This window comes from Xiphophorus hellerii, chromosome 20, assembly GCF_003331165.1.
Source record: "Xiphophorus hellerii strain 12219 chromosome 20, Xiphophorus_hellerii-4.1, whole genome shotgun sequence".
NCBI lineage: Eukaryota > Metazoa > Chordata > Actinopteri > Cyprinodontiformes > Poeciliidae > Xiphophorus > Xiphophorus hellerii.
The window spans coordinates 25,866,025-25,890,033 of NC_045691.1; the positions used below are offsets into that span (position 1 = coordinate 25,866,025).

At 41.5% G+C, this 24,009-nt stretch overlaps 1 protein-coding gene and 1 long non-coding RNA gene across 2 annotated transcripts; one reads left to right on the forward strand and one right to left on the reverse strand.

Moving 5' to 3' along the window:
* Positions 1–59: 59 nt before the first annotated feature.
* Positions 60–5,341, forward strand: LOC116709798 (potassium channel subfamily K member 15-like). The gene is made up of 2 exons (XM_032548452.1): positions 60–2,152; positions 2,898–5,341. Exons 1-2 carry the CDS (start codon positions 1,870–1,872, stop codon positions 3,800–3,802), a joined length of 1,188 nt encoding a protein of 395 aa, XP_032404343.1. The 5' UTR covers positions 60–1,869; the 3' UTR covers positions 3,803–5,341.
* LOC116709799 (uncharacterized) lies at positions 4,333–21,544 on the reverse strand. The gene is made up of 2 exons (XR_004336965.1): positions 21,271–21,544; positions 4,333–5,196 (listed from the first exon to the last, which is right to left on the reverse strand). It is a non-coding gene; the product is annotated as an uncharacterized LOC116709799 (long non-coding RNA).
* Positions 21,545–24,009: the final 2,465 nt, after the last annotated feature.

A 24,009-nucleotide genomic window follows, 5' to 3' on the forward strand; every position in this document is an offset into this window, starting at 1 on the left:
ACAAGAGGCAAATACTTTTACATTGTTCCGACAACTGAGTTGAGTTGAGATCTATAAACAGTTTGGTTTCCCAACAGGACAATGATTTCAAACACACATGGATAAGGAAGGCTAGCATAAACTTTCTTGAATGGCCTGAACTTTGAACCTATTGAAAACTGATGAGGTATGCTTAAAAACTGAGTCACATCAGGAAACCTACCAGCTCATAGGAACTTTTACCCGATTGGACTGTTTTCCTAAAATAGACAAAGACGGTACAAGTGGAAGAACTTGCAGGATGGACCTACGGCACTTATTTCTGTGTGTCTTATTAGCATGGCCCAGAGGAAAACTCCCGACACTTGGAGCAGCCGAGAAGCCCCCGTGGTTTCTCCTGATGTCCACACACTCGGCCCTGTGTGCTGGATTCCCGACATTAGGAATCCTGGATCGCTCCGTGGCTAAGTGCGCTTGAGAAAGGTCATCGTTGTGCCACCAGCCTCTGTGCCTCGTCGCTCAGTGGCAGCACTTTGGCTGAAAGCGGAGGCAACCGTCCCACATGAGTGCTTCATGAGGAGGGCCAAAGCTGCCCAGAAAGGGCAGCCGCTCCAGCTGCAGCTCTGCGAGGCAGCCGCAGACAGACACAACACACACACAGACACTTTGACACTTGTGTATTTAAGATCCCTCAAGGCAGGGTCACTGATTAACGGCCGCACTCGTGCTCCGAAATGTGTGCACGCATTGCTGCGCAAAGACTAATAAACCATCTCTGTTTGGTTTTCATGAGTAGAGAAAACAATATTTTCTTCTTCTTTTTTGGGGGGCGTGGGGTTAGCATTCCTCTGCTTAACAAACTGATGAATGTTCGCAGTGGTTAAAGTAAGCTAATCTCTGATATGAAATGATGTTTTCACATCAGCAGCCGCTCACTTTAGGAGATTCCATAACACAGCAGAGGGGGGAAGTGACAAAGGCTCCAGAAGAGCTAATGACCGGTGAGTAGATGCAGCTGGGAAGGGGAGCAGAGTGGCAGGCTGAGAGAAAGATGACAGATAAACATGACTAATACTAACACATGGTACGTCGGTTTTGATATGCTTGTTTTCGTGTTTGCGCCTTTATGACTGACTTTGTTATTTTAATGTCTGTGACACTTGCTTACAAAGGAGAGAACTAAAAAAATAAAACCTCACACTGACATAACAATGAGAAACACAGAGGAAACGAGTGCAAAGCACAAACAATGTGAATAAATGAACTAACACGAGGGGAAAATACAAAATGGGGAGATATAATCAACAAATTAGGAGCGTAAATGTAAAAGCAAAGTACAGATGGTGACACTGTGTCTTCATTTCCCCAGTAATTCAGAGTTATGCGCTATTTTGTGTTCATAAAATCCCACAAAATCTGCGACTCGTATGTAACAAAAAGTAAAAAAAATAAAATAAAAAAAATCCAAGGTGTGTAAATACTTTTACAATACGTTGTGTCTGTCTGTAGTGTCTGTCGTCGGCTTTTATGACACCACCTACACTATAGATTTTTAAAAAATATATATATTTACAAATTTAACAAATAAAACAGTCTAATCCATTTATCCAATGTGTTGTTTTTTTTTCTTAGTGTAAATGGGAAGACAACCGCGGCACGCATCGGTGTTCCTGAAGAGGCTCAGTGAATGATGATAGTAGGCCAGACAAGCATCCTGTGAAGCTCAGAGGTGGTTGTCTGCCTGCCTGCCCTCTCCACCTGCTGTTGGAGCAAGTTTCACAGTTTGCAGTGCCTGCTCTTAATCCCCCCCCTCCAAGCACTTGAACCCTGCAGGATGGGGCTCTCCCTCTGAGCACCATCATCCTCAGCAGCAGCAGCAGGAGCAGCACGATGAAGGCGCAAAACGTCAGGACTCTCTTCCTCATCCTCTCCGTTGTTTTCTACCTGCTCGTCGGAGCCGCCGTGTTCGACGCGCTGGAGACGGAGAGCGAGAGCTCCCGGAAGAAGGCCCTGGAGCAGAAACTGGGCGAGCTGAAGAGAAAGTACGGCTTCCTGGAGGAGGACTACCGGGAGGTGGAGAGAGTCGTCCTGCAGTCGGAGCCGCACCGCGGCGGCAGGCAGTGGAAGTTCTCCGGCTCTTTTTACTTCGCCATCACGGTCGTCACCACGATAGGTAAGAACGCGGTTGCGGTTCTTTACGTCTCTGCGGCCGGTGAACACGACGACATGACTTTTGTTTTGAGGCGCACGATTTGTTGCAAAAGTTTCTGTGAAACAGTGGCGGTACATAAAAAAAAAAAAAAAATCTCTTTTTATATTAGCTAAAGTTTTCTGAGGCACATAGCAGTTTTTTTTGTGCTTTTACTGCAACCAGTAATAAACTACATGAAAGCTAAGTCAAACATTTAATAGCTAAAAAAATAACTCATTAATCAAATAACGAAAAGAAATAAAATACCGTCACGTCGACGAAACCGCTTTAAAACCAAAACAAGAAACAAACAACTTCAACGAATGAACAAATGAAATAATAAAAAGAAAAAAGAAACACGCTTTCAAGAATATACTTTTAAACTTTGTAAAATAAAAAACTTTCAAGCCAAATTCAGTCGAGATTTAGCGGATTAATCCTTATTGCTGCCAAAAGTGACTGGACCATAACTTACGGTCCTTTTTTTTTTTAAGCAACAAATTTTCTGTATTTATTTGTTATGTTACCAGCGCTGCAAAACCTGTCTGCCAGAAATGTAGGAATATCGCTTTAAAATGGATGCAAATTGGATGCCACGATGGATGTGAAGCAACAGAAACCAGAGACTGGATTAATCATTGGAATCCGATCTTGAGCCCCTCGCTATATCACCATCAGCACCCGCGGCCGTAAGTGCTTAACCCGCAGTGCCTTTGTGACGTTTCAGGTTACGGCCACGTCGTTCCTCGCACCGACGCCGGCAAGACCTTCTGCATGTTCTACGCGGTCCTGGGAATCCCTCTGACTCTGGTCATGTTCCAGAGCCTGGGGGAGAGGATCAACACGCTGGTCCGCTGCCTCCTGCGCAGAGCCAAGCGGGGCCTGGGCCTCAGGGAGACCGAGGTCTCCATGGGGAACATGGTGCTGGTGGGGCTGCTGTCCTGCGTCGGCACCCTGTGCGTCGGGGCCGCCGCCTTCTCGCACTTCGAGGACTGGACCTTCTTCAACGCCTACTACTACTGCTTCGTCACGCTCACCACCATCGGCTTCGGGGACTTGGTCGCCCTGAAGAAGACGGACGCCCTGCAGAGGCGGCCGCCCTACGTGGCTTTTTGCTTCGTGTACATTCTGGTCGGACTGACGGTCACGGGAGCTTTCCTCAACCTGGTGGTGTTGAGGTTTCTCACCGTGAGCTCTGACGTGAGGACCGCCGAGCGGGAGGACGAGCAACTTTTGAAGGAGGAGGACGAGTCGGATGCTGCGGACGGAGGAAGCGGCCGGTTCACTCTTCCGGTGGAGGAGGAGGGCGGCAGCTGCGTGAGTCTGGTCTCCTCTAATTCAGACGACCTCAGACTCATCGAACCGGAGCATTCCGAGCTTCCCAAACCCAACAGACTCGGGGATCTGATCTGCTGCTGGTGGTGCCGTGGGCTGGCGGTGTGCGGCAGCAGCTCTGACCTGCAGCAGGAACACACGGGCGGCCATAGCAACCCCGTGTTTTACACCTCCATCTCCTACAGGGTGGACCGGGTCTCCCGCAGCTCCCACGCTGCCTCACCACATGCCTCCTCCAGCCCCGTCGCTCTCTGCTGGGAGAGGAACTATCGTCGCAGCAGACGGAGGTCCCTCTGACACAGGAGCTTTTTGTGACAGATGAAACCATCAAAGGCTCAGACTTCCTTTGCTTTCAAGTGTAGCACTAAGTGACCTGAGAAATATTTTTCTACACTGAACAGTTTGAATGCTAAAGACATGTGTGCCACTTCGAAGAGTTCTTTCTGTGTTTCTCTTTTCTTTTTCTTTTTGTTAAACTTTTCAAATGATCATTTCATTTGCAAAAGAAAAACATAACTCGGCCTGGCCTGAAGTGAAAAAGCAATCGCTCCTCAATCCTACCATTAACTTAGTCTTTTACTTAATTTCTGAGAAATTTTGGTCGACTCTTTCCAGAAAACTTACATTCAAGCCAAGTTGGAGGGCTTCTATCATAAATAGTCTGCTTAGTGTCACGCTGCAACATTTCGGCTTTAAGTCCAGACTGGACAGACTTACTCCAAAACCTCTGTTTGACCTGCTAGTGCACTTTGGACCCTGTCCCACAGCATAACCTAAACACGTTGCAGCTCAAGGTCAGAAATGAATGGCTTTGAATTTTCTTGTGGAATAGTGCAGAAATATCCTTTATTGTCACACGATGGGAAAATTCACAAAACAGACAAAAAAAAAGAGACTTTACAACATAAGAAAACAATACTGCACAGTTATTCAATTCAACATTGCACTCTACAACTGAGTAGGGTCATTTAAAAAAAAAAGAAAAAAAGTGTGCCAAATGTGCATTCATAGTTGAGCATTAAAAGGGCAGTAGCACCGTGAAGTAACTATGTTGCCTTCAGTTTTTATAAGAATGCTGTACATATCAGATGTGACCTAGGAGAAATTTGAATTTGTAATTTAACACCTTGAAGTTGTGCCTGTCTCTTTAAAAACTCCTGCTCTTTCTGTAACTCCTCCTCTATTATATGGCTCCCCTATTAACCCTCTTGACAACATTTTTACCAGCTCAGAAGCTTAGAAACTGCAGCTCAGAGGAGGAGAGCCGTCCTCGAAGGCGGGGCTAGGTCCACCCGGGCGTTTTGCACAGCTGAATGGTTGCCATGGGAGATTAAAGCATTTCTCAAACACGCATGAAGGGATCAAGGCAACGCTCCAGGTCTGTTTCTGATGAGAGAATAACGTAAAAGCACGATGTAATGCTCAAAAATGTTCATTTTGCACAATATTGCGCCTTTATAAACAACAACCAACTATTTACAAGAAATGGAAAAAGAGCAAGTAATCACAGCGATGTAAACAGTTGTGGAGCTTGTTAGGAGGAGTGATGGTTCTGAAGGTAGTCTCTGGGAGGAAGGACCTAAGGTAGCGGTCCTCTTTGCACCAAGGAAGAAAAAGTTTGTGAAGGAGCTGTTGTCCAGTTGTAGTTTTAGGATTTTGTGCTGCAGAGCAGAATTATTGGTTTCTGGTCCCTAAGCAGCCAAAAAAACAACAACAAAACAAAAAAACAACAGATCATCAAACTATTTACACCTCGCTCAACTCTCAGTATGTTTTTCTTTATTCTGAAATGCTGTCCATATTTCCCCCTTAATAAATAAAATCATCTTTTGAGAACTGTTTTTGTATTTGTTCAGCTTAACTTCGTCTGACGTTGCAATTTCTTGGATGAACTGAACCATCACGGCGCTGTACGGTATATCTTTTTGTCTTCGCTGCCCTGCTGCGTAATAAAAGGTACAGAATGTGTCATCAAGCTGCAGATGCTGCGCCACGCCTCGGTAAGTTGAAGTTATCTTTAAGAAAATCAGAGTCTTCAGACTCTCAGCAGTGCCGTCACTTGTGACCTTCAGTTCTTTCCAGTCAGTAATCATCACTGCTCTCTATTAGGAACATTCCCTCCGCTGCTCTGGCTGGTTCCCAAGGTAACGCCCTTAGCCCTGTTGCTCAATGTGGCAGAAACTGAGGACAGACAGACACACACACACACTATGTATGTAGTTAGTGGTATTTTTCTGAAGTCACCATCCTGTCAAAACTGGGGCTTTCAGTTTAAACAAGAAACCAGTGCACCAACAAAGGATGGGAAAACAGGAAGTGACATCATAACAGCAACATTTGGAAACAAGTTCCCATTGATTTCCTATGTGTAAAATGTATAAAACTAAATTTGATCTTATTTTTATTGAAGCTAATAATGTAAGTGGGAAATTAATTGTATTTATTATGGAATATTCAAAACCTGTGAACTTTTTTTTTTTTTTTTACATTTTGTGATATTACAACCACAGTTTTACTGTAATTGCACGATGGACAAAAAACCATTCTGAAATGTAAATGTATGTTTTATAATAATAATAATTAATAAATAATAATTCACTTTCAAATGAAACTTCGACGTTAATTATTTTACTCATGGAAATGATCTCTAGTCCAACAGGTGCAAACTTTTGGATGCTGTTGTTTTCCTTGTTCCAATTTCAACCACCAGAGGGCAGTATTGGTTAATTTAAGCAACAAAACAGAACAGCTGACTTCTTTGAGGTTTCCTGGACACAATGTTGCTGTCAAGCTCAACCAAAACTCTGCTATAAATACAACCTCGCGTCCTCTGCGCATGCGTTGCAGAGCCTGTTTGATGTCACGTCCCTTACAGCTGGGATGCTGTCGTTTCTGTAAGTTCCTCTGTAGCTAAAAGTTGAAATTAGATCACAGCTTGTTGTGAGTGAGAATAGCTGTTCGGCTGTGTAGGCGCTTCAGTCAAGTACCCAGACGTGGATCAGCTTTCAGCACGATCAACTGAGAGTGGGGGGAAAAACCCCCCAACAAAACAAAACAATACTTGAACCAGCAGAAGGAGCAATCTGTTGCATAAATACAAAAAAATAAATAAAAAAATCTCCATCTCCAGAGTACCCTGTTGAATTTTCGTGCCTAGTGAAATTTTATTGCGGGTTTTATTTCTCTTTATTGTGCTATGATGTATTGTGCAAACGGCAACATTGATATAATGGCGTAACTTGAACGGAAGCGGGTGATTTACTCTGAATCAACGCTTCGTGTGTTGTATACAATCTTGCACGTTCATTGTCTCATCCGTGACTACTAAGAAGAGCCCACACCTCTGCTCGGGTGATTTTTATTAATCTTCTTTTACGGCTCCATCAGAGGCGGACGGTCCAGCAGTTTCATTACAAAAAATAAAATAAAAACTGCTGAATAATCCAGCGTGTTATGTGCAGATAATACACTTTACAAGTGGTGAGCTGCAGGTGGAGAGATAAGGGTGATTTTAAACTGTACATTTTTCTGATTCACAAGATTTCTCATAACGGAGCACGGCTGTGCTTAAATGTATCTTCCGCTTAAATGTGTTTCAACACATTTTACGTCCATGTATTCCGTTTTTAAGACACTTTGCTTCTAGTGTTTCGGAAAATGCCTGCAGATCAACAGCTACGTGCAAATGTTGTCAAACACATTCACATTATGTCACATTGCAACCCCAACACCTTTTTCAGTGTTGTTTGTAAGGAATAATAATAATAATAATAATAAAAAGACTCAACAGATATTTTTCTATTTGGATATTTAGACGAGCCAGTTTACAAGACGTACTTGAATGCAACTGAAGGACATATCACAACAGTCTCAGTGGGTTGTTGCATTTTAAACACTATGCGACCCTTTGGACTGGTTGAGTGATCCAGGCAGCTGGATTTGGACTTTAGCTGAATGTCCTCCAGTACCAGCAATGCTTACATTCAGCTTGATGTTTCTTCAGGTGAATAGTTCAGCTACATATGTTTTCGCTGTTGAAAGATGCTTACACCCAGGGTTTCCCGCAGTGCATTATAAGCCTGGCGGGCCACCAGGATTTACTTGTGCCCCCACCATGTCTTCCAAAGCCGTGTTATTATCCTTCCACTTGAAAATTACACATTTGCTTGTGTCGGTCTGTTGCATACATTCTAATAAAATAGTCGTGGCTGTGAAGGGACAAAATGCGATGAACCTTTTCCAGACACTGGATTCACCAACTAATGTAAAATATCCACATTCACACACATCAATCCTTAATTCTCTTTCAAGAGACCAACACAAAGCAAACAGAAGCTTCCATTAACCCCGGCGTTCAGAGAGACGAGCGTCGAGCCCAATCATCAAAGCTGCATGTGTGTGTGAATCCTCAGCTGAACTTAAAAAGAGGTTCTGGACTGAGAGGCTAAATAATTCATTTTATTTTTAGATGTTTTTTTATTTATTTTTTTTCTTTGTGAACACATTCTGTTAAGTCATTACAGTTGCAACGCCGGTCTTTCATGTGCAGTCAAAAGGAAGGCCAGACTACAAGTTGCCGGTTCAAGCTGAGTGCAGCGCAGCTGATTTGAAAGGCAGAAATGCATCCCAGTCGCATCTGCATTTATGAATGAATAAATAAACGTAGCAAACGGCGCTAGGCGTGTTTTGATTACGGCGGAGTATGGCTGCTTGTGTACGTCCACGGAGCTTTCAGGAGGAGCTGTACCATCTATTCATGGTACATGTATTTGTAAGTAAACGTTGCAGCCGAGCTGGCAGTGACGGTCTGGGCCCGGGGTTTTTGGGAGGCCAGCTGACTTCGTTGGGGGAAACAGGATCTGATTGAAGGACGGGAATCCAGGAGTGTAGGGGTCCCCAGAACCAAGATGGACCTGGAATCGAAAGATGAATGAATAGGAAACCTTTTTTCTTTGTTTCCTGCTGGATGAAGTCCCCTTTCAGGTTGACGACACACATGCAAGAGGTACTTGGTGGAGGGCAAAATGCTGCTCGCCAACGATGACTACCATTGGTTTTAGCTGTTGAGTTATCTTAAATGTATGCGTGATACCAATGGATGACTACCATTGGTATCACGCATACATTTAAAATGTATATAATATAATATAAAAGAAAAAGGGACGCAGTGCTTTGCTACTAATAGTCACCACTACAACAAATAGATAAGGTCAGAAAAAGGTTTTAACTAAGAAAAAAATAGCAAGGGAGAGGAAAGTAATTCAGTTGTGCTAGCTTGACTTTGATAACCATAACGTGTAGATGTGATGTGGAATTCTGTGTGTTTTGGTTCAGTAACAATATAAAACAAGGTGACCCACACAAAAACTCTGAGAAATCATCAACAGAGCAGGTGTTTAAATTAGCTAATAGCTGTTGTATCTAATCTATTATCACTTATTAATAATCGCACATAAACATAAAGCCTAAAAGCTAGGGATCGATCGGCACACCTCTACTAAAAAAAGTAACACTGTAATGGACTGAATGTTCTGTTCTTTGTGTGGGAAATGCTTGAGTGCTTTGTTTTGGTTGCTGAATCCTGATACATTAGTGGCGTTGTTGTCAGTCGTTATGGTAACGAGTCTGCGCAGGGGCGGAGCGTTTGGGAGGTTTGGCCCGGATGGGAGACAGAATATAACTTCCTTTTATCACGTCTGAAGGCAGGCCCTCTCCTGTTGAGTACAGTGTATGTAATAGTATTATATAGTATGGTGCCCCAGTCATTGTTGACTCATGGTTGCTAAAAAATGTACAAGACCGACTGATTTTAGTGACATAGTGAGTGTAAAATATTAAATAAAATGTTGTGCTATATGACTGGCTTTATTTACATTTAACTTTATGACATACAAATTTACAAGCGGATCCTCCATATTGTCTCCAAGTGTATTCTGGGTAAAGCTTGTCACCAGCCGTCCACCAACGTCATCATCAGTCACTTGGCAACAGATGGCAAACTAGCTAGAGCATTTCTACGGTTAACATGAGTGGAGCTCCATGGAGCGGCAACGTGAAAAGGATGGAAAAAAAGAGGGCAAAGAAAAGAAAAAACTGGACGCATATTTTGTTCCTGTCTTGGCGACTTTTTTGTTGGCAGCGATTCAGACCCGCCAAAACTTCCAACCCAGCGAAGGAGCCGGACTGGTTACTCCTTCGCTGGAGTAACTAGCATGTGCATGTACACTGAATGCTCCGTGTACGTCCACGGAGCTTTCAGGAATATATGAGTTGTTTCCTAGAAAATGCTGCATCTGGAAAACAAAAAATATATATAGAGAGAAAGCATTTTACACGACTCACGGTGTCCATGATAAAAAGGCGGGAAAATAAAGACGATGAATTAAATCAGTAAAAAAAAGAAAGAAAAAAAAGCCAGGATTCATTTGCAAATCAGTAAGACAACAGACATCAATAAAGGTAAATTGGCGGGATAATTGCTCATTAACTTAAAATTTTAGTCAATTTTCACTTGGGTTGGAGTGAGAAGCCGGTTTTCATTCAACCCCTGTCGTCGTCTTCCATCATACAACGTGTCTGGCACGCCGCGTCTCCTTGACATTTCGTGTCAAAGGGATCACGCCGCTTGCCGAATTACAGTTTGAATTAAACCACAAATGAGACTTTGAGGCATCTGCCTGCGCGAGCGGGATACAGGTCTGTGACGACGACGTTCACAGGGGCTGACAAGAGGGTAGAAAACAAATTGGGTGAATCGTTTCCGTTGGAGCAAATGGCACATTTTTAAGCCCGTGCAACAAACGGCGGGTCTACCTGGGATCTTAGTGTGGAGTGATGATTATTGATGCCCCACTGCAGCTAAGAGCGAGGGCTTTAGTGCTGTTGTGCTTTCATAGCATTTCGAGTTACTCTTCAGGGAGCGCTGCTTAAGAAATGTTTACAGCCCAGCGGCTCCGCTGATGAAATATTTTGGCTTATTGATAAATCGCTTTGGTCCAGACTGAAATCTCTCAACAAGTATTTGACTTTCTGTAAATAATGTTGTGATCTCCACTGGATAAAAAAAAAATACTACTACCTGGCTGAGATTGTGACTTTCTGAGCAACACCCCAACATGACTCCATTGAACCGCCATAGTTTGGGAATGAAAGATGAATTCTCCATCTCTACTTGTAGTAAAAACTGGATCAGATACCAAAGGTGTCCAGGAATTGGTAGTTCATCTCAGTCATACAATAAAATAGTGAAGCAGACGTTAAAACTATCACCTGAATTCATCTTGGATCTTCTATGTTCCACACTGGGTCAGAATTTTACATACACCTTCCAAGACGTACATCTTCACTGACATTAGGGCTGCAACTAATGTTTGCTTTAGTTACAGATTATTCTGATGATTAATTGGATAGAAACATTGGCACACTCTGCAGATTTTTAACAATTTTTTAAATGCATTAAAAGATGCAAAATACCCCAAATAATTTAGTTCGCTTTTCTTTTTAAAACATGAAAATAAAGATTTTATTGCCTAAAATGAAAATGAAATAGCGCACAGTTCTTTCATGTGAAGCAACGGATGTATCTGCAGCTACAAAAAGTTTCTAACATCAGCATGTGAAAAGCTCAGGCCTTTCTGCTTGACTTAGCGTCAACAGAGTGTAGGGCTAATCTGTTTAGTCCTTCGATTAATAATTTATAGCAAAAGGAGATTTTTTAAGTACAGTATTTGAACCGGGTGAAGCTAAAGCTATACCACACGGGAAGATTTAAAGACAAGTTGTACGTATATTTCGTACAGTTTTGTCTTAATTACTGCTCTGGATATGCTGTTCTTTCACCAAACGGCCTTCTTATTGAGCCTGTACTCTCCAGTTAACAATTGATCGATTGCTGAAAGAGTTGACGATTGTCTCAATAATCGATTCATCGCGATTAATTGTTTAATCTCCAACGGATATTTCGTCAAAACAAAACCGCGCACCCTCTGCAGCCGACAGACAACTCATCTCATTAGAAATGATTGTAGGGGTTATTTAAACTGAGTCAGTGGCTGAAAAGTTTTAAGGTTGGACAAAAAAAATGGTAACGTCAAAGTGAGGCGTTCCACCTTCACCGTTGCAACCAATAGGGATGAGGAAGGAGGAATTCCTCAGACTTCAAGTCAAATTAACGATTACATGGTTGAAATATTGGAAAAAACAGATCAATGATCCAAAACATTTATCAAAGCTGGTTTTAGATTGCGTTGCTACCAGAAAACATTTCTTAATATTTTCTGTTAGGAATAATCATTTATCCAGCAATATTCATGCCAGAAGCTTATTGGCTGCTACTTGTCTAATTTTTCTGCTACTTATGAAGGAGGTTTTCTCCAAGTATCGGTGGTGATAAACGTTTACATTCCAGCCTGAATGTATATCATGTTACCCGAGTGTGGATTCAATAAAATAATGCAATAAATGTGCCAAATGAATACGGCGTTCCTGTTGTTTCTGGCTGGAACTGAACATGCTTGCTTGGTAGTTCTTGTTCCCGCTGTTGGACATTCGTTTTTTTGACCTGTCTCCTTCGTCTTTGGCTAACATAACGACTACTTGACTCTCATTTGGCAAACTTGGCACATCAAATGAGTCACGTTCGGCTCTTTCTTCCCCAGAAGGCCGTAGAATTGTAAAAGAGGCCTAATGTCTCCCTCCAGCAGCAGAGGCAGAGAGCGGCTGTTGAGGTGAATCACTCTCCACGGTTCGCTGTTTTTCCTCTGAGACAGCGGACAAAGAAATGATCAAAGTTGTCTGTCAGTCATTCTCGGCTCTGTCGTGCCAGTAAACAAAACAACAGCTTCTTTGAACACGACATTCTTTCACAACAGCGAAGAAGAAGCAAAAGCCTGGAAAAAGACGAACAAAGTAACAGGTGGTGAAGTGAAGTGCTTTGTTCCTTTGTGAAACTGAAAATATATATAAACGTTTTTCTTTTCTTTTTTTAAAAAAAAGACATTTTACAAATAAAAATCTGAAACGTGTTTTGTGAATTTATATCCAGGCCCCTAAGAGAAACACTCTACAGTCTTTTGGGTTTACGTTTCCAGCCGGTTTGGACAGATTTTTTTCTCTGTTCTTTGTACTACATGTCAGAGCAGATGGAGACGGCAACTACAACGTCCAAAAATCTGAACTTGGACTAGGCCAGGAGACCTCAAATTGAGTCCTTTAACTTCAGAAGTCTAGCTGCTTCAACACACTCTTCCGTGTACGTCTTATAAAATAAATATGCTTCCACCACAGCTCACCGCTGTTGTCGTGAGGAGCGGCCATTTCGAAATGCGAAGTCGGCCTTTCAAGTCGTAACTGGGGGTAGTCGCATTCCAGTTGATGTTTCCGACTGGGAATTTGGAATTTCCCACTTTCGACGACAAAAGGAACTCGCCACAAGACCTTGAGGTCTACTTAAACTCCTCCACTCGGGGCAGGAAATCGTCCCACTGTGGTCGTGACGTGACAAAAACAGGGAAACGTTTAATATCTGAGGTTGTGTCAGGAACGAAAGTGTCTACACCGGGTCTGTGAGCTCCTCTGGAAAAGTTCAGGCAAAAGTCGCAGCCTCGGCCGCGAGACGGGCGTCAGCGTTTGTTCAAGTCTCGGCAAGAAACTTTTTACGAAATTGTTTCCTCCTCCTGTTAGTTGGATAGATTCAGAAGTTGCTGCCGGAGCAGAATTTGAATGAGTGAGATAAGGAGAAAGAAAAACAGAAAATGCAGCACAATGGCCCTTATGGCTGTAGATAACAAATGTATCTCCGTTTCCCTCCCCTTCTTCTTATTTTTAGACGTTCTGCAAAGGGAAGAAAGGAGAAGAAGACCGTCATGAAGAATGGTTCCCACTGGAGATATGAAACCCAATTTATTCATGCTTCTTTAGCTCGGCGGAGACTGACAACAGAGTGATGTGGCACATCTGTTAATCTTTCTAAATGAGCAACTTGTCAGATCTTTGCTACGGCCCCTGCACTAAATAATTTACTGCACTTCAGTTTTTACTCCGTTTTTCGTCAACTGCGAGAAGCCCAAATTATTGCTACTGTGTCATGCCTCCCTTCGTACGGCGCCACGCTCATTAAAACGCCGCCTTTTGGGAAAAAGACAAACAGAAACACCAGGAAAGAAAACTTTTCATTTCACAATTGAAGCCATCATTCATGTTCGTGACATAAAAGGGAATCATTTATATGTGATAGCTGCTTCAGAGTGACAGTATTTCCTATTAGGGGCTCGGCGAGCTTCAGAGCAAATTATTCATCGGGATCAGAGGAGTGCTTTTATTGCTTGTTGCAGATTTTACTATGAGAGACGACGAGTTTCAGAAATAAAGAAATCATTAGTTATTTCTACATCATGTTAAAGAATAAAGACAATAATCCATCAATGCATTTTTAACACAGAAATAATCAATGTAGAATTTTTTAGTGGCCATCACAGCGTTAACAAAGACTATAGTGAAAAAATGTAATGGGTAAGTTCGAATTTGTAATCTGCTGGAACATGTGTCCATGAAATAGTCCAATAAATGCTCCAAATATTTGTGAAAATACTCAATTCTGTTCATCTGTTCAGCTTTAGTAAATTAATATATTTGTTTGGTAGTTTTTTCATCACGATTCAAGATGCAAAAATGTTGCTAATTTTTCATAATTAGCAACATTTTTTCATCTTGAATCATAATTAAATGTTTCAAGGGAATCATTTAAGTATTTCCGGCAACTCACTTTAATTTCCATAAACCAGTTAGTCTGCAATAAACAGAGAACATCATGAAAGGATAAATTGTTTTAGCTCCGACTGTTAATACAGTCTCTTTAAGTTAATACACTTAAAGAGACATAAGGAGATTTTTATATTTTCTCAGGAATAGTACTTATTAAAAGGCAAACAAATCAACATGAAACTAAAAATATCTAAGAATTTGATAAAAAAACAAAAAAACAGCCACTGAATATTTATGTAAATCCAGTCTGCTATGAATCGGTTACATTCCTAAAAATAACCTACTTATCAATGCAAGATTAATAATAGTAAGAAAAAGCATTCAAATTACATTGTTTAAAGCTGGTTTACCTAAAAGTTTCCAAAAATTATTTCTTCTGTAGACGTGGCCTGAGATGCCAGTAAATGTGGAAATGGTAATTTTGCTATGTTTTTCTCAACCACATTTTATCCCACCAGACTAATCTAGTCAAATTAAAGGATGAATAATTTTATTGAGATAAATGATAAATATCTCTTCAAGCTTTCCAAACATGTGCCAATACCTGTGGAGGGAACTGTAAAAGATTCAGTAAAATGAGCGGACTTTGAGAGCAACCAGCTAGCAGGGAACCTCAAACATACACTAAGGCTGTCAATACTACTTTAGTTAGCTTTAGTATTTAGCTAGTTTTAGTTTTTACATCCATTTTTTTCACTCTTCATGGAGCTTGTTCCTGTAGGTCAACATGCTATTGCCTCGATGCTAGCATTGGTATTTCAGCTAGGGGTAACTTTTTTGCTAATTTTAGCTTTTACATTGTTTTTTCACACTGCATGGGGGTATTTTACTGTAATGTCAGCTAGCCTATATGCTAGCTGACATTAGTATGTTATCTAGTTTCTAGATAAGAAACTAGTTTTAGTTTCTTATCTCATTTTTAGCTTTTACATCTGTTTTTTTTTTCACACTGCATGAAGTATGATCCTGGTCAACATGCTAATGCTAGTCTAGATGCTAGCATTGGTATTTTAGCTAGCGTTACCTTTTTAGCTAATTTTAGCTTTTACTTAGTTTTTTTTCACACTGCATGGGGTATGCACTGTAGGTCAACTTGCTAGCAATAGCCTATATGCTAGCTCACATTAGAAAGTCAGTTAGTTTTAGCTTCTTAGCTCATTTGATCTTACAGTTTAGCATTGAAAGCTGTGTTTCTAATAGTCTTTGACTGAAAGTTTTCACTCGTCTTCAACAGTTGTACAGGTGTTTTGTTGGCTTTTGCTTTTTCTTCTGCTGCTTCTGCTCGTTTCTTACATTTTTGCACGTCTTCTGCAGTTGACTTCAATTCTTTCTGCGATTCTCACCCGGAAATTCAGCTCACAGCATTCACACTGCATTTTCCAAGACCATTTTTAGAAGAAGGATCAAAATGAAAATTTTTCAGTTACCTCCATAAGGAACAACTCGTGACAAAAGAAGCCTGACAAAATGAGACCTTTCTCACCAGTCCTTGCTTGTTCATCTTGAGATTCTTTCACTCTTTTGAAGCTCTTGCGTTTTTCATTTTCTTGATATAATAATTTTAATATTCCATCGAGTGTGTCTTTGCTGGTCTGCTGAGCAGGAAGAAGACGTATCCATCAGCAGAGCTGCGTCTGACATCTATCATCAAAGGTCTGCCTGGCAAACACACACGCACACACCCAAACACACACACCCACACACACACACACACCCCAACACACGCATCTGCATCTGCTTGGTATGCCAACTGGGTGAACATTCACATCATCCTACCTGCACTGTTGTTTTTGATTAGCATATAATGCATCAATTACTTCACTTTCACTAAACAAAAGCCACCACAAGTTTTTGTTACCAAGGCAACAGTGGAGAGCGCTGGCGGCTGGAGCAAATGGGTTTGGCAGGAAAAGTTGCGTTCTGACGGCGGGAGCCAAATGTGGGGCAACAGCCATTGTCCGTCAGATCCAATCCCAACGTGTGGACGGTGACGGCGAAGTGAGCGGCTCAGCTCTGCAAAAAGAGCAAACAAAACGCAAACACTGTCGCTCAGCGAGTGGAGACAGCCTCTCGACGAGAGCGAGGAATACGAAATCTCTCCACACGGTACACACCTAAAGCGCATACAGACAGACACACAATCACACAAGCAGTCAACTTAGGTATCATCTTGACATTTGCGCAATTTAAAATGTCAGAGAGTTTATTGCAGTACATCAGACCCACTTCATCAGTTCAGTAAAGAATATGAGTCGCAGGCTGTTTATTCCCCACAGCTTTCCTCACATAAGGACAAGCTGTATATAATTACTCCCCAGAAATGCTTCCCATATATTTCAAAATGTCAGACGCAGTCCTACAGGATCTAATTATGATGATATTTGTGTGGAGAAAAGAATAAAAGGGATGTAAAGTTATGGGCATGTTTGAATAAACTTGCTTCAGGATACAGGTCCAACAAGTTACTGTGGTCGGACCTTTAGGTTCGGCTCATTCTTATGATATTCACACCCATAAATTAAGCTTTTATGATCCAACTTATCATTCATCTAGGTTTCCATATCCAGATTATACTAACAATCTTAAAAGTTATATTTACATTTTGAACGTTATTTTTTCACATTCAGTTTTGTATTGGGGTGTAACATATTTAGATATATTCGGCTCTCCAAAAATCTTACTTTGTTTGCAGTTGTTATGAACTCCTACATATTTGTTTTTAGGCTGTGCAAAGACAATTTTTTTCCCCAAATATTTAATATTTGTACATGTGCTATGGAAGTATTCTTTCTGTTGCGAATCGATTCAAAACATCGATACTGACGGTATCAGTATCGGATCCATACTAGCATGGCAGTGAGATCGACATGATATCTTCAGATTCGCTCTTGAAATTTAACTTTTTGTATTGCAGTTTCTCAACTCTACCTCAGGGTAGAAGGCGACATCTTGGCTCAGTAACGTTACTTTTTCTTATAGTACTTATTTTCCCAGTATTAGGGTCATGCTAAGAAAATAATGATAGAAAATAAGAGGATAAAGTCATAGAAAAATGAAATACATAATATTACAACTTTATTCTCGTGCGACGTTATTCATGACTTTATATAGTATGGCCCTAATATTCTGTTGTAATGACTTCAGTGGAAAAATGCAGGAAAATATATTAGAAAGCCTCAAAATACCTTTAATTTGATTTAGCAATTATACAACTTCAAAGGCATTTCCAGGCAAACAGTTCATACTGTAATAATTTATTTTAGGAAGAACGTTTGGTAAATATTAAGTGGATAAAGCCAAACCTTGAAGTTTTTGGTGGAGTGGAAGAGATTATCTGGTTCTTGCATGATAGTTAAAAAAGTTGAACAGATTAATGATGTGACATGCTCATGCTGTGAGGCGTGTTTAATTCTTTACATCGGCATAGAGGAGCTGTTGAATGTAGCGTATCGTTAGCTTACACACTTGATTATTGTCAACTCCATATATTTCCCTCATTCCTCCGGAAAACATATGGAGCCTGCCTGATAAGTAAAGGGAATCCCGGTGTTAGCTGCATTTATCTGGAACCGAGTAATAACATTTTCGCTATTACTTCTGCTTCACTGTTTTCTTTTTCGTTTTGTTTGATCAGATTTCCTGTGTATTTTAAAGACTATTTATTTTCTCTTGTCATTTCCCCTTCTGTGAATCTTCTGTTTGTTTATGCGATGAACTAAGCGGTCAAGGACAAGAGAGCACCAGAGAAAGTCTGAAAAGGGGATTTTATTTCTAAAAAAAAAAAAAGCAACAGTACAAATACTGTAAGGATGAGACGAAGCTCGAACTCGAGCAGCTCCAGGCACGCGTCGGTAACGGTCAGCGATCGATTAAAATCATAATGAAGCCGGCACAGAAAACGGCTTTCGTGACTCAACACCTACAAAACGGTCACCTCATCTCCCTAAGTTACTGCAAATGACTCACAGCGTGCCAACCTGAGCTGGCCTGGTCCATCAGCAGGCGTTGGTCGCCGGGGGAGGCGGGTCATTTTCCTGAGGTTATCAGCAAATCGTGACTACAGGATCACAGCTCTCTTCATCGCTCCTTGTCAAATCTCTGTATAAATATAAATCTTCATGTCGTTTTAAAATGACTGCTGCTGTAGGAGCTGCTCTACATGTTGTCTTGATCACAGGAAGCCTCTGGGCTAATCTCTTATGGGGATCTTGAGAACGTGCTCTGCTGTTTTCTGTATCCGTTTTGAATTTTTGTTCCCTTTTATTAAAGCCTGTGTACTAACTAATATTCTACAACCAAATCTACAGAAAAAGAAACAAATGGAACATATTGAAAAGAGGTGCTTACTAGAGAGATCAGGCCTTTAAGCCATTGTGTATCCATTCATATTATTTACATGTAGGTATTTTTTATTAGTATAGAGATGGGGAAAAAATGTTCAAATCCTTCAGAAAGCTGAGTTTGACTGCGCAGTTTTTGACCTTCTGTAAAATTTGTGAAGGACGTTTGTTGAAATTTGTTGAAACATATAATTTGTTTCTTGAATGGGTTGTCCGGACATAATTCAGATGATTTAATGGCATAAATTTGCTCCATTAAACAATTCACATTCTAAGGAGCAGAGATTTTGGTTTCATCCTGCTATTTGTGCTTTCGGGTTAAGACGCATTCATGTAGTAAAAATGTCATAAATCCACATTTTTCTAACTTTTCCATTTCAAGTTGTTTTCACTAGTCAGGATAGACAAAGATATTTTCCACAGTCGAGAAAAACTGGGGGGGAAAAAACTGTGAAAGACGGAGAGCTCAAGACTGCTAAGAGTGAAGAGAGACGGTGGTATATACAGAACACTGCCGTCAATGCATAACACATTGGGCATACAAGGCTGAAATATCTATTGCAAAGTCTTCAGCTTGAATCTGAGTTCACAAGGAGCGGACTGAGAAGGAGGAGGTCAGGAGAAATGAGAACAGTAGTTTGAAGACCTGATAGAAAACCGGCCTCCGTCCCAGGGATTTAAAAGTACTCTGTTGTGAGTCTGGTCTAATTGACACCAGTGGCGCATGATGATCGCTGGTGACAGAAGTGGTGAACATAAAACCTAAAAACTGGTCAGCATTTAGATAGACGTAGTCTCTGCTCTGGTTCTGACCAGCTCTCCTTGTCCCACCATTTTCACCAGTCTCACCCGCTTTCTAGTATAGAGACCTTCTGGGCCAGTAAAAGTTCTCCTTCAGTTATTTTCTGTGCAGCCACTAGAGGGCCACACCCTGTGTTGGTACGAACTGTGAATGCTTTACGCAGGCTTTGTACACAAAAGACCTAAACCCTTAACATCTGTAGAACCACCTGTAGTTCACTGTAAGCGTCCCCTGGGTGTGTGTGCGTGCGTGTGTGTACGTGTGTGTGAAGCGCAGCAACAATCAATCGGCCCAGAACGAAACCACACGCACGCAGCCTGCTTACCAGTCTGTCCGACTCTTTGTTGAGTCGTCTTGTTTAAGGCTGTCCCCATTATCAGCCCCTGCACAGTGCACTGGCAACAGCTGTCACATCAGCTGCTAACATTCGCCATAATAAACCATTTGCTGGAAATGATTAGGCCCATTCTTCCACTGGGAAAGCAGGCTGATGGTTTAATGATTGGGAGCATCTTTTTTCTTTTGTGTGTGTGTGTGTGTCTGTGCTGTCCATTAAAAAGGAACGCTACACAGCTCACAAAAAGGACTCCCGTTATTTTGACATCTCAGATTTTGTCACCACAAGCCTAAAAATATACATTACAGTGTTTTTTTCTTTGTTTGGATAGACCAAAACTATAAGTGGTGCTCAATTGAGAAGCGGAACAAGGGTTCAGGGTTTTCATTCCTGTTTGGAATTACAATTATGATATGTGGTGTACAATTGCATGTGCACTAAAACAAAGTCTTTCTGACATTTTCTACCAGCTTAGCAACATCTAGAAACATAAATTTCAAGATTTCCACAGATTTTTCAGGATTTAGATGTTAACTTTGACTGGGCCATTCTAGCGCAGGAATATACTTCCATCTATCAACTCTTAACAGGTTAACTCTTTAGTTCCCTCCTCCATTCCATCAACTCTGACCATCTTTTTTTGTCTTTGCTTAGGAAAAGCCTCCCCACAGTATAATGCTACCGCCACCATGTTTCACTGTGGGGAAAGGTGTTGTACTACCACAGCGCATTAGGGCCATTGTCGATAGAAAAAGAAGAGAGAGTAAATTTCTGAGACAAATCTCAGAACTTCTGAGTTTAAACTCAGAAATTTCTGAGTGCTTTCTAGAAAATTTCTCAGCCTGATTTCAGATTTTCTGAGTTAAAAAAAGTTGAGAATGTGCAAGGAAAAAACTGAGAAACTCAGAGATTAATCTCACTAATTTTCCTTGAGAAAAATCTCAGAAATTATTCTGAAGTTTTCTCAGATATTGAATCTTTTTTGTCCTATATACAATTACCCTAATACGCCGTCATAGTTGAATATACATCTTATCTAACCAGAACATTTTTTTCTTAGAGATGCAACATGCAGTTCGGAGTATTTTTAATTAATTTTTTTCTTACCACTCTTCCGTAATTTCAGGTTTATCTCAGCATGTCAGTTGCTCTGATAGCTGTGGGTCTCTGGTGATTAACCTGCCCGAAAAATAAAAGTAAAATCTTGCCAAATCACAGCGTTTAAAATAACTAAAATACGTTACAATCTGTGGGCGCTAACCATCAATGTGCAGCTTTTCTTTTCCTTCAGGAAAACATATCCGGTAGCCACTAGATGGCAATATTTCATTCCCTTTATAAGGTTTAACTGTTGCTGACAGAGTCGTTCTTTTAAACATTAGGTTATAATCGCGTTCACCGTTCAACACTTATATTTCCCTTTACTCATTAAGCACCCAGTCTGCTCGGTGACCCTGTATCATCGACTTCGCCGTGAATAATCAATCAATCAATCAATCAATCAAAAAAAAAAAAAAAGCCAAACCGGGGTCTCTTTCTGGTTGTGTGGGAACCAGGGCGTCTATGTTCGACGGCAGCGGGGACTCAGGTAAGGCCTCGGCCCTTGTGTCTCGGCCCAATCCAATATTTTTCCTGGTAATCCTCCCTTCCGCTCCTCAGCCCTGCTGCTCTTTTCCGAGTTAAGTCCACATAAGCTCCCACTTGAGTGCCAGAGGCAGAGCGGCACCAGGGATGGTGCGGTTGCCTAGCGACGCCTCAGTCGCTGCACCTGAGGGTGTTGGGTAAACACCGCGAGCCTGCCAAAGGGAAGAGGAAGCGAGTGACATCACCAGCCCGACACCTCCTCCCTCCGTGACATTCATCGCAAAAGGCTTTTATTTAGCGTCTTACACTCAGTGTCGCTGTTTCTGCTTTCACCCCGGGGTGAGATCATTAATGAGTCTCATGCAAGTTCAAATGTGTGCACATGCGTGTGTGTGTGTGTGTGTGTGTGTTCTTCTCAGTTGTCACTTATGTCAGATTCCAAGATGGGATTTGACTGATGTGATAGTTCCTCTCAGTGGGGCGTTTCTGCTGCACTTCCACGATAAGCCTCTAATCTAAAACAATCTTCTTTTGTTTACTCTCACAGAGAAGCTCATCGCGGTTTGCACTTTAACTCTGATTACGGCACGATCCCTATAGCTTTGTAAATACTAAAACTCAGATCATATTTTAGTGCGATGTTATCTTTGGAAGCCGGTGAATTAAAAAAAAAAAAATCCATTTGCACTGGCGTCGCATTCATGCTGTGAGACAAATGCATTGGTAGTCGCTAAATTGTTTTATTCCTTTCAACACCTCCTTGCCTAATGTTGATTAAGCCAGGGGCTTATGAATAAAAAAATCTGCTGGAAGGAGTTCCGAGGAGGGAATATGATTGAGGTGAACTGATGTGGCACAATGTGATTCAGTCGGCACGCTTTATCTTCCGTTTGGATGCACAAATCCAGCAGCCCGGAACCACTTTTATTCCCCAAACGAAATTAAATGAAATCATTTGGAGCCCACCGACAGGAATTAAACCCCGAAACATAAAACCGAGCAACAGTTCATTAGCTCCCGCGTCCTCACCACTCTGTCTCTTGTTCCGTTTCTGGCCTCTGGCCCACCCGGGTTAATGTCGACTTCAGGACTCTTTTGTTACGAGGCCGACCGGAGCTCACCGCTCTGGCCAGGAGATGCTATAATAAGGCCGGTGTTTATGACTGGCTGCTGGAATGGGGTTTGGGAGCGTCGCTGAACCTGTGAGGTATTGATGCTGGGGTTAATAGCCTGTTGGCCTCTTTAATGGAGCTGATTCAGGCCAAGCAGCACACAGTTTCGGGCCCAGAGGACGAGAACGTCTCCTCTTTCAAAGTCATCTGTCGAGCGATGCGGGTCAGACTCCAAAAATGCGCTGTGCCCCCAGCAGACTGAACGTACTGTGCTCTGTTGTTTGCATTTCACATGATTCCTGCTAAAAACGTTACATATTAAGTGGACAACGGAAAGTATAACTGCTTAATGGACGGAAAATGATACACAGTTTTCAAAGTTTTTTACAAACAAAAATTTGAAAACAACGGGCAGCATTGGCATTTAGCCCTTCAACACACCCTGCAGTAGCTAATGTCTGTGTCCTGGTTGTATCATGACTAGCTGCATTTCTCTTATAGATGTGAGCAAAACTTTGTCAACGTTCCGCTAATGTAAAAAAACACAGCAATTTCGCAATTGAGAAGGAACGCACTTAAAATCTGACACGAATAAGTTTGTTCACGTGATTAAGTCATTAAAATAATGTGGCGCCATCGTCCTCCAACTACTTCCTGTCGTCTTGTTCTTCGTGGTTTGCGCCAGAGGCAACAGCCGGTTGTTGATCACGTGACTCTTTGGATGTGAAATAAAGTGTTTCAATTGCAGTTTTGTGAAATAAACCAATTTCGATATGACCAAAAACAACACCTCATCCTAGCGCCAAAACTTATCAAAAGATGAATTTTTCTTTTTTCTTTTTAAATTGACATGCCTCCATTGAGCAAATTTTACTTTTTAAATGTCAAATTGCACACTTATATGGTCAAAGGAAGCACAGATAATGCTGTGGCTACTTTTGTATTTCTGTCTGTTGTTTCTTGTCTTCTCTGGCTACAAAACAAATTCCCTCTTGGGAAAAATAAAATTGATCTTGACTTAAAAAAAAGATAGATTTTTTTGTCTAATCTGGCCCTCAAACACCTTCTTCTAAATGTTTCCTGTGTCTCCCACATGCTTTATGGCCAACTGCAAATGGAAATTCCTGTTTGCTTTCCCCCTAACAATAGCTTTCTTCCTGCCAATTTCCCCATAATGGACAGATTTATGGAATACACAACGAAAAGCTATCCTGTTAAACGATTCTCTCACTTCAACTCTGGATCTCTCCAGGTCCAACCAGAGCTACCATGGCACTTCGTGGCTGCTCCCTCTTGCCTGGTCTTTCTGTTTTGCTGCACGGTCACAAAAAATCCCAATAAAGCACAATGAATAAAGCGGTCAAAAAAGTTCAAGAGATGCGAGTACTTTTAAAAAGGTCACTAGCTGGCCTCTTTTTTTGTCTGAATGTGAATGACCGCTGCTACTCAGATTAGACGGCTGATCCTCCTGGGTTATAGACAGAGGGACAGACGAGAATGGAAGCTCGATTGTACCTTCAACACCACTAAAGAAGCTCTCATATGCAAAGAAATAATCTCTTAGCATT